The following is an 11,188-nucleotide window of genomic DNA, read 5'->3' on the forward strand; positions in this document are numbered from 1 at the left end:
TAATATTTACCATTATATAATCAGAGGGGTATAGAAAAGTTTATGAAAGTGTCACTCCACCATACAATAGCAAAATATATAAGTATAGTATTGTTATGTTACATTAATCAGTGTCTAGCACACCTTCCTAAGGAAAGGATGGACCAGAAGACATTGCAATTACTAATTGATATTTAGACAGACTTAAAGACGTTCCAGATCTATACTTGTTCTCTTAGTTATTTTGCCTTTAATGTAAATAAACATGTGCAAACAATATACTTGCTCTTGTGGATTTATTTAGATGTTAATTACATTGTGCCAGCTGTTTCTTTAATACCGTGTGGTTTATATACATGTTGCTGCTGATTGGGCTGACATTTTTGACACACCCACCAAACAAGAGAAAACGTATCTCAAACCCCGTTGCACACTGTTTCCAGGAAACATGACGTTCAACCCGGAAACCGTAGCAAAACGTTGTGCACGGGTTTGAGCTTGAATGTGCCCCTCGTTCCACGAGTATTTAAACAACCTCCCAGTTCATCAGAACTACTTGTTTCATTTCTCTTCCAGAAAGAAACATCTGACGACACCACAGTTGTAAGTTACTTACTTTATTCACATTACTGATTACCTTAATTGCATCTTTACCTTTGCTTTTTTACTGATCAGAAAGACATGTGCTTTTATTAAATCATTTAGTTCTGAATGTGTTTACATGTTTTTAATGACAAATGGATTTAGATAACAATGTGTTAAATGTAAATGTGTGTAAATGCCACTGAAGAGAATCAATAAGGAACATGTGTGTTATTGTGGAAATATCTGTGAAGTAACAGGATAAAATTAGGTTTTGTCTTGTTTTTTTTCCTGCTGGCTGAGATAGACTAAAATTTGTAATATAAAAGTAAAGACGAGTAACAAAACTCATAATTCTTTTCTTTCATAATGTGCTGTCATGAGCTTGCCCCAGTAAAGTGAAACTGACCTGCTTTTTTTATATACTGTATATATTCTGCAATAGACCAAAAGTAAGAGGCCTTCAGTAAACAAGCTCTTAGATGTTTGTAAAATCAATATGTATATGATCATTATGGCTTTTAAACGTCAAATAAGTTAATAAGTTATCTTTTGGCTCTTTAGAGGAACTTGTTACACCTGTTGTTTTAAAGAGAAGAGCTTTGGGGAAAATGTAACTACATACCAGGGGTGGCGAACTCCGGTCCTGGAGAGCTCAGCTCCAACCCTAATAAAAACTCACCTGCCTGTAGCTTCCTAGTAACCCTTCAGGCCTTGATTAGCTTGTTCAGGTGTGTTTGATTAGGGTTGAAGCTCGCCACCCCTGCTATATATATATATATACCATACAGTATACAGTATACTGTACTTCTGGGTAAATGCATAACACAAATTCCTAAGCAACTGTGAGTCATTATGTATCAGAAGAATAATTATTTATGATAAGATCTTTTGTGTGTGTGTGTGTGTGTGTCTGTGTTTCCCTTTAGTGACCATGTCAGACAGAGGACCCAGGGGTGAAGACACTGTGGACGGCAGACAAGTGAATGCCAAACAGTATGTGATTTTGATGAAAATGTATTATTTCACCCAAAAATGAAAATTTACTCACCCTCATGTCATCCAAGATATAGAGTTTGTTTGGAGAAATTTGGAGTAATTTGGCATTACATCACTTGTTCAGCAATGGATCCTCTGCAGTGAATGGGTGCCGTCAGAATGAGAGTCAAAACAGCTGTTAAAAACAATCACAAATCACAATAATCCACAAGTAATCCACACAACTCCAGTCCATCAAATAATAACTTGTGAGGTGAAAAGCAGCGTTTTTGTACGAAACTAATCCATGAAACCATTGTTTACTTCATCCATAATAGTGCTTTCTCTAATGAAAAGTAATTTTGTCTGAATCAGGAGAGAAATATGCGCAGTTCATGCAACATTTACAAAACAGTCCAAATTTAAACAAATGTGTGGGTGGATTTTGATGTGAGAGGACAACATGGGATGGACTTTATAGGTTGCGGATCCATTATGGACTCATATTTTAGCTAGAAGCAAAGTAAAAAATAAAAAAACTGATGGATTGTATCATACATACGCACAGCTTTTTGCTTCACAAGATGTTAGTTGATGGACTTGAGTCGTATGGATTACATGTGGATTATTGTGATGTTTTTATCAGTTATTCTGGACTCTCATTCTGACAGCACCCATTCACAAGAGTATTTGTTGGTGAGGAAATTGTCAGTATTCTTACTATGCTGTTTAAGATATATAAGAGACAGCTACAAGTAAGGTTGATTTCTCTGAACACACTTTTAAAACACTGGGCATCATACACTTACTGACTTTGTCACAGAGGAAAAACTAACCATACACTAAACAGCTGAGGATCACTCATTACCAGATTTTTTACGTTTTTCCAATCATAACAAACTCACACAGAAACTTGCCTTAACTAACCACCCCCTAAATGACCACTTCCTGAAGATCATTTCCACATTAATTATGAATGTATCATAAAAATCTCTTTGTTTGCACAGGGGTTCGTATCTCAAAGATGCTGGAGTCGATCAGACGGATGCCAAACCATATTCAGATGTTTTTCAATACAATATGAACTATGCTAGTCTGGGACAATGTGTCATCATCAACAACAAGAATTTCCAGAGAAATACAGGTAAGAACTAACACTGACGAGTTAAACAAGTTAGTTTAGAGGTTTGTTCTTGTTGGACTAAGCCTTTTTTTTTTTTTTTTAACAGGATTGAAAGTTCGTAATGGGACAGAAAAAGATGAAGAGAATGTGAAAGACACTTTCTCAAATCTGGGCTTCAAAATCAAAATTTGCAGAGATCAGACTGTCTCACAGATGAGAGATTTGTTAACTGAAGGTATGGCGAGATGCTGACCGAGCCTGAATAGTGATTGGTTACAGTTATTGAATTGATCAGTCATAAACTCATATACTCTTCCATCCTCAGTGTCTAAGGAAGATCACAGTAAATCAGCCATGTTTGCGTGTGTGTTGCTGAGTCATGGAGATGATGGAAGGATATTTGGCACAGATGACTGTATTGAGCTGAAGGAACTGTTTGCGCTCTTCAGAGGAGACCGCTGCAAATCTCTGGTGGGGAAACCCAAGCTTTTCTTCATTCAGGTGAGCTGATTGATAATAAAAAAGTATTTTCGTGTTCAAAAAGCTGTTCTTTTAGTACCATTGATATACTATTATCATATCAGTAGTATCAGTTAGTCTAGCACAGTACACATAGCAAGGATTAATATTAATATGAAATTAATATTAAAACAAATAGAATAGAATATAGTGTTGGTATTAATTGGTCAGGTGCTGACGAAAAAGATGTATCTTTAGACGTTTTTTATTTAATTGCTAAAGACTCATCGAATTGATCGAATTGAGATAGGCAGGCCATTCCACCAGCTGGGAACAGTCCAGGAAAACGTCTGTGAGTGATTTTGTGCTTCTTTGGGATGGCACCACAAGGCGATGCAGAATGCAAGCTTCTGGAGGGCGCATAAGTCTGAGCTAGTGAGTTTAGGAATATTGGTGCAGAGCCAGTGGTTGTCTTATAGGCAAACATCAGTACCTTGAATTTGATGCGAGCAGCTATTGGCAACCAGTGCAGTCTGATGAAGAGAGGTGTGATGTGGGCTTTGTTCAGCTCGTTGAAGCTGCTACCTTGTGGATCAGCTGCAGAGGTATGATGCATGCTGGAAGCCCCACTAATAGAGCATTGCAATAGTCCAATCTGGAGAGAACAAGAGCTTGGACAAGGATTTGTGTGGCCTGCTCTGATAGGAAGGGTCTGATCTTCCTAATGTTGTATAAGGCAAATCTGCAGCACTGTGCTGTTGTAGCAATATGGTCTGAAGCTTAACTGATCATCAATCACAACTCCAAGGTTCCTGGCTGTCCTGGAAGGAGTTATGGTTGACAAACCTAGCTGTATAGAGAAGTTGTGATGAAGTGCTGGGTTGACTGAGACCACGATCAGTTCTGTCTTAGCAAGGTTGAGTTGAAGGTGATAATCCTTCATCCAGCCAGAAATGTCTGCTTCGGATCATCTGGTTGGAATGAGAAGTAGAGTTGAGTGTCATCAGCATAGAAGTGATAGGAAAAGCCATGTTTCTGAATGACAGATCCTAATGATGACATGTAGATGGAGAAGAGAAGTGGTCTAAACACTGAGCCCTGAGGAACCCCAGTAGCAAGAAGTTGTGACTTAGAAACCTCACCCCTCCAAGACACCCTGAAAGACCTACCTGAGTGGTAAGACTTGAACCACTGGAGTGCAGTTCCTGAGATGCCCATATTCATGATGGTGGACAGGAGGATCTGGTGGTTAACTGTGTCAAAAGCAGCAGACAGCTTCAGCAAGATGAGTATTGAGGATTTGGAAGCTCTCTTGCCAGTCTCAGGGCAAGAGCAGCTTGCAAGGTTATTTGATTATACTTTGTTTTTGAACAATTTCAGAAAATGCACCATCCAGGGCTACTGAATTTCAGAAAAACAAGATCCAGGGCTACTGAGAAAAAAAAAAAAACATTCACACACTCACATACTGTTTATTTTATACCGTTTCGTTTTTAGTGGTTAATTTTGAAGTAGAGCCTTTTGTTTACTAATACATTTACATTTAAATTTAGTCATTTTGCAGACGCTTTTATCCAAAGCGACTTACAATTTGGGGATACATAAAGCGATTCTTCTTAAAGAGGCAAACAGATACAGGAAGTGCTTGTAATACCAAGTTTCTAGACATTGTTCAAATAAGTACAAGCTAGAAAGAGAAGGAATAAATAAAGAGAGAGAATTTTTTTTTTTTTTTTTTTTTTATAATGATGATGATGAAGTCAAGTAGCTTCGAAAAAGATGAGTTTTCAGCAGAGATAATAAGCAGAGATGCAATTTATACATCATACAGCCTATAGCTTCTAGGCACCAAAACCATAATGAATGTTTTCAAGGCCAATTTTGATTGTACGTGTTTAAATTAATAGTTTTAGTTGCTCTTAAACAAATGCTTGAGTGTGCTTGCCCTGTGTGTCTACATGCAGGCTTGCCGAGGCTCAGGTCTGGATGCTGGCATTGAGTCCGACTATGAAAGTGAAGAGGAAACACAGAAAATTCCTGTTGAGGCAGATTTTTTGTATGTCTACTCCACTGCACCAGGTAACTAATCTTCTGTTCTAACAACTTTCTTGAGAACCAAATTATAGAAAATATGCTGATTAACTTGCTTTAATCATCTTGTTTGCTGTCTGTCCTCAGGTTATTTTTCCTGGAGGAACGTTGATAATGGTTCCTGGTTCATCATCTCATTGTGCGAGATGCTGTCAAAATACGGCAGGCGACTGGAGATCATGCAGATCATGACACGTGTCAACCACAAGGTGGCGCTGGACTTTAAATCCTCCTCCATATTTTCACGGTTTGATGGCATAAAACAGATACCATGTATTGTGTATATGCTGACCAAAGAACTCCATTTCCCTAAATAATTCGTGTATTTTACTCATTATGTTGCATTGGGATACAAATACTTTTAAATCATATAAAAAAGCAATACTATGTAGCCATTTAAAGCACTGAAGACTGCAGTCAAAACGAGTAGGGATATAAAGAAAATGTATAATTAATCATTAATATATGACATTATCTGTATTTTTTCATACTGGTGTGTGGTATGTTTACAGTGCTGGATTTGTCACATATATTTCTTTTATGATCTTTAAGCTGGGTCACACATTGATTGTGGTTTGTTCTGCTGGAGCTGGTATTCGATCTGTGGAAAGCATTGACATGAGTATAAGTGACTATAGGTTTGTTACCTATGAAATTAATGTTATGTTTTCCCGATCTTTGTCTGAACGTAGCATTACATTTTGTAATATCAAGCATATGTACTTCCCACCACTAACTCTGTTAAGTCTCTGTTTAAGGGCCAGATTTACTAACAGCTTGTGCCAGCGCTGAAAAGACATGGACACCGTTATTTTTGCGTATTGAGTTATTTTTCGCTTTTATGGAATTGTGCTCTAACGTTAATTTGCCCTGTTTAGTAAATCTGGCCCTAGGACTGTTAATAAACTTCTTAAACCAGCTAAGGACATTGTTCACTCCTCTGTTGATCAGTGTTATACGTTTCTTAACAGTTCTTTAATCTCTATCACCCTGGCTGAATAGTTGATATTCAGCCTTTAAATCCTCCAATCACTACTTTTCCGAACTTTGAAATGGTTGAAATTTACTTTATTATAACAGCCCTCTACGAACACCTTGGCAATTGAATCGCCATTGGCTAGTAAATTTTTTTGTTTACTCGCCAGACTGATAAATATATACATACACATATACATATATACACACATATACACACACACACATATATACACACACACACATATACACACACACACACAGTATCCGGGTCCGCAGAGTTTAACTGGTTCTAACTAGTTCAACTCATCAGTGTTAGTCCCAGCTCTTACCTGTTTTTTTAAGGAAATTCTTGTTGTTGATGATGACACATTGTCCCAAACTGGGATAGTTCATATTGTATTGAAAAACATCTGAATATGGTTTGGCATCTGTCTGATCGACTCCAGCATCTGTGAGATACGAACCCCTGCATGCAAACAAAGAGACTTTTATGATGCATTCATAATTAATGTGGAAATGATTCACAGACACTTCAGGAAGTGGTAATTAAAAAGTGGTTAGTTAGCTGTTACTTTCATTTACTTCACAATGTGATGATTTTCCCTTAAACAACCATGGGTCGCTCTATTTTTGACTAATTTTGATTATTCACGCACAAATGAAAATTAGCTGAAAATGTATTTCACCCTCAGGCCATCTAAGACGTACATGAGTTTCTTCATCAGAACAGATTTAAAGAAATGTAGCATTACATTACTTGCTCAACAATGGATTCACTGCAGAGAAACCATTAGTGAGCAATTCCAAATCTGTTCAGATGAAGAAACAAACTCATCTATTTTTCAGCAAAGTTTTAGTTTTGGGTGAACTATTCCTTTCGTGTGCCTGTTGCTTGTAATAACATTTCTGTAATTGATCCATTTTCATTTAAATCACACATACTCTTTGGCATTCACTTGTCTGGCATCCACAGAGTCCGACATGGTCACTAAAGGGAAACGAAAGAAACAGATCTACTGTAATCTATAATGCTTCACATTTCCAGCAATTTTAATAAATGTTATAGACTATATCTCAGATCAACACATTCTCTAGCAATTCCAAGTAATATAACATGAGGAAATTATGATTTTTTTATTTTGTACATTTCTATGTAAGTTACTGTAAGTGGTGTTTCCCTTTTCCCTGATTTTACTACAACTATTCATAAAAAAATGACTTACACAATACTTTAGGATGACTACCGTATTCGTTAGGAAATTACTTAGACATTCAATATGTGTTTTCAAACACACTTCCCATAAAGCTTGTCCTTTTAAAACAACAGGTGTAACAAGTTCATATAAAGATAACTTGATTGCTTCTTTCTTAGTCTAGATGTTTAACATCCATAATGATCACAAATATCTGGATTTACAAAGATCTAACAGCTTGATAACTGAAGGCTGGGCCTCTCATGTGTGTCAATTGCTTGAAGATTGCAGTATTCTAGAAAGTAGATCAGTCTATCTTTACTGGGACAAGCCCATGACAGCACATTATGAAAGAAGACTTGTTATGAAGAGTTATGGTAACTTTGTTTTGTGAATTTTAGACTATCACAACCCACCTAAATGAGACAAACCTCATTTTTACCAGTTACTTCCCAGAAATTTCCAAAAACAACACACACATACTCAATTGATTCTCTTTAGTGGCATTTACAGTCACATCTGACATTTTTATCTAAATCCATTTGCCATTAAAACACTCAATCACGTTCAGAACTAAATAATTCGTTTTTTAAAAGCACATTTATTTCTGACACTAAAAAAGCAAATTAAGTTGATGCAATAAGGTGATCAGTAGTGTGAATAAGGTAAATAACTTACAGTTGTGTTGTCAGGTGTTTTCCTTCTGAAAGAGAAATGACATACAAGTAGTTTTGATGATCCGGAAAGTTCTTTAGTAGTAATGTCCTCATATTTTTTGTTGGATTAATCCTTTTTTATTTTGAACAGGAATGGGAGTTCGTAATGGGACAGACGAGGATGCAAAGAATGCGATGCAGACCTTCTCAAAGCTGGGCTTCAAATACAAAATTAGCAATGATCAGACTGTCTCACAGATGAAAGATTTGTTAACTAAAGGTATAAGGAGTCTGAATAGTGATTGGTTACAGTTATTGAATTGATCAGTCATAAACTCATATACTCTTCCATCCTCAGTGTCTAAGGAAGATCACAGTAAATCAGCCATGTTTGCGTGTGTGTTGCTGAGTCATGGAGATGATGGAAGGATATTTGGCACAGATGACTGTATTGAGCTGAAGGAACTGATTGCGCTCTTCAGAGGAGACCGCTGCAAATCTCTGGTGGGGAAACCCAAGCTTTTCTTCATTCAGGTGAGCTGAATAATAAAAAAAAGTATTTTCTTGTTCAAAATGCTGTTATTTTAGTACCATTTATGTACTTTTATCATCCTAAATTTTAGTACTTTTGTTGTGTGCTTTTGTCATTTTTATTAGTTTTTGTTTGTTGTTTTAATATACAGTGGTGGCCAAAATTATTAGAACACTACTATTTTCACCAGCTAAAAATGGTTTTAAGTCAGTTATTTCTATCTTTAGCTGTAGTGTGTCAGTAGGAAATATCAGTTTACATTTCCAAACATTCATTTTGCCATTAATTGTAATAATCCAGTGAGATTTTTGTTTGCACGAGGAGTCTGACAACAGCCAGTGCTCCACACAGAGGTCTGGTCTCTTCATCATCCAGTCTGTCTATAAATAACTGACTTAAAACCAATTTTTATCTGGTGAAAATACTAGTGTTCTATAATAATTTTGGCCACCGCTGTATCTCTATAGTTGTTTTCATTGCTTATTACTTATTTGTATTTATTTAATTTTAGTTCATTTCGTACTTTACGTTAAACTAATTGAAAATGAGAAATGTTGCCTTGGCAGCTAGCTTAATTAATTTTTAATTTGATTTCACTTGATGTTTTTTTTTTTTTTCAGATAACTTGAATAATTTTTATGGTTTTAGTTTTAGTCAAAATCACTCTGCTTGCCAAGATGTTATACAATTAATAAAAACTAAATATATTATTTCTTATCTATTAAGATATATTTTAAAAATTATTAGATATTTTATAATTATTAAAACAAAAATTACCCTTTACCCAAAAATGAAAATTTACTGAAAATGTACTTACCCTCAGGCCATCCAAGATGTAGATGAGTTTTTTTCTTCATCAGAACAGATTTGGATAAATTTAGCATCACTTGCTCATCAAAGGATCCTCTGCAGTGAATGGGTGCCGTCAGAATGAGTCCAAACAGCTGATAAAAACATCACAATAATCCACAAGTAATCAACACAAAAAGTAATGTGGATTATTGTGATGTTTTTATCAGCTATTTGAACCCTGATTCTTACGGCACTCATTCACTGCAGAGGATCCATTGCTGAGCAACTTATCTACATCTTGGATGGCCAATTTTCAAGGAAATATTCATTTTTGTGTGAACTATTCTTTTAAAAACAAACAATTCGCTGGCGCCGATAGCCTTGTGTGTAGTGCGCTGACATACAGCGTTGTTGCACTTTGGGGGTCCCGTGCTCGCGGACCTTTCCCGATCCCAACCGCCCCCCCCTCTTTCCTGTCTACATACTATCCTATCTCTATAAAGACAATAAAAAAACACCAAAAATCGTTAAAAATGAACAGTTCCTTCTTGTATTTCCTGTTAAAACAGAGACCTATTAAAGAGCTCTTGCCTTTTTTTAAGTAGCCAGTAGACCTTTGTTCACTAACGTGCAGAGATGCAAATTATATGACATAAATAGCTTCTTACACAGATGCTTGAGTGTGTTTGTCCTGTGTGTCTCCAGGCTTGCCGAGGCTCAGATCTGGATGCTGGCATTGAGTGTGACGGTGAAAGGGAAGAGGGAACACAGAGGATTCCTGTTGAGGCAGATTTTTTGTATGTCTACTCCACTGCACCAGGTAACTAATCTTCTGTTCTAAGAAACTTTCTTGAGAACCAAATAAGAAAATGCGCAAATACAAATGCCCTTACTATCTTCTTTTCTGTCTGTTCTCAGGTTATTACTCTTGGAGGAACGTTGCTAATGGTTCCTGGTTCATCTCCTCACTGTGCGAGACGCTGTCAAAATACAGCAAGCAACTAGAGATCATGCAGATCATGACACGTGTCAACCACAAGGTGGCGCTGGACTTTAAATCCTGCTCCAATCTTCCAGGGTTTGATGGCATGAAACAGATACCGTGTATTGTGTCTATGCTGACCAAAGAACTCTATTTCCTTAAATAATTCATGTGTATTTTACTGATTATGTTGCAATGGGATAAGAGCACTTTTAAATCATTATTTTAATAATTATTATGTAGCCGTTTAAAGCACTGCAGACTGCAGCCAAAACAGGAAGGGATATAAAGGCAATTTTAAGGGAAACACTGGATTTTAATAAACTATTATCTGATCATGGGTATTTTGAAATTTTCTGTATCTTTTTAATCCTGGTGTGTGAAATGTTACAGTGCTGGATTTGACACAGACTGCTGGACTTTTATGATTTTTCTATGCACAGTTAGGCTGTCACTCATCATTTGTGCCTTGCTTTCTTTGTCTTGTACATGTGCAGACATCTGTGAGTGTGGAGGTTCACAGTTCTCAGGTTTATCATCAGCATTACATTTATGAAAGATTGTTTGACAAGAGGAAGTTCTGAACATAAACACTAGCACAATCTGTATTATGATAAATAAATATTTTAGTTTACTGTTAAGCTTGTGTGCTTTGTGTAATTTGTGTTGAGACTCTAAAGTTGAACACAATGCAGAAAAAGATACAGGACTACCCCCTCTCTCTCTCTTTCTCTATGTATATATATACACACACACACACGCGCGCACACTTTTTTAAAGAAATGAATCATCTTATTCAGCAAGGATGCGTTAAAGTGATCAAATGTGACAGTAAAGACATTC

At 36.5% G+C, this 11,188-nt stretch overlaps 1 protein-coding gene and 1 long non-coding RNA gene across 3 annotated transcripts; one reads left to right on the plus strand and one right to left on the minus strand.

The window, feature by feature from the left end:
- Positions 1-447: 447 nt before the first annotated feature.
- LOC107678640 (caspase-3-like) lies at positions 448-10,943 on the plus strand. 2 transcript variants are annotated; one of them, XM_016473988.1, is made up of 7 exons: positions 448-582; positions 1,491-1,557; positions 2,547-2,683; positions 8,191-8,319; positions 8,398-8,573; positions 10,069-10,183; positions 10,282-10,943. In XM_016473988.1, the coding sequence occupies exons 2-7, from the start codon at positions 1,496-1,498 to the stop codon at positions 10,509-10,511; spliced, it is 849 nt and encodes a 282-aa protein (XP_016329474.1). In that variant the 5' UTR covers positions 448-582; positions 1,491-1,495; the 3' UTR covers positions 10,512-10,943. The 2 variants fall into 2 exon arrangements, with proteins under 2 accessions (XP_016329474.1, XP_016329473.1); XM_016473987.1 differs by lacking the exons at positions 8,191-8,319; positions 8,398-8,573; positions 10,069-10,183; positions 10,282-10,943 and adding exons at positions 2,769-2,897; positions 2,988-3,163; positions 5,086-5,200; positions 5,300-6,318.
- Positions 6,513-8,166, minus strand: LOC107678641 (uncharacterized). Its single transcript, XR_001632955.1, has 3 exons — positions 8,062-8,166; positions 7,133-7,178; positions 6,513-6,656 (listed from the first exon to the last, which is right to left on the minus strand). It is a non-coding gene; the product is annotated as an uncharacterized LOC107678641 (long non-coding RNA).
- Positions 10,944-11,188: the final 245 nt, after the last annotated feature.

This window comes from Sinocyclocheilus anshuiensis, unplaced genomic scaffold (genome assembly GCF_001515605.1).
Source record: "Sinocyclocheilus anshuiensis isolate Anshui unplaced genomic scaffold, SAMN03320099.WGS_v1.1 scaffold877, whole genome shotgun sequence".
Classification (NCBI taxonomy): domain Eukaryota; kingdom Metazoa; phylum Chordata; class Actinopteri; order Cypriniformes; family Cyprinidae; genus Sinocyclocheilus; species Sinocyclocheilus anshuiensis.

Bases quoted from the DNA above. Each gene is read 5' to 3' on its own strand.
- LOC107678640 (XM_016473988.1), top strand. From the start codon at position 1,496: ATGTCAGACAGAGGACCCAGGGGTGAAGACACTGTGGACGGCAGACAA. The intron at 2,684-8,190 runs GTAAGAACTAAC...TATTTTGAACAG, and splicing joins GAATTTCCAGAGAAATACAG to GAATGGGAGTTCGTAATGGG. The intron at 10,184-10,281 runs GTAACTAATCTT...GTCTGTTCTCAG, and splicing joins TGTCTACTCCACTGCACCAG to GTTATTACTCTTGGAGGAAC.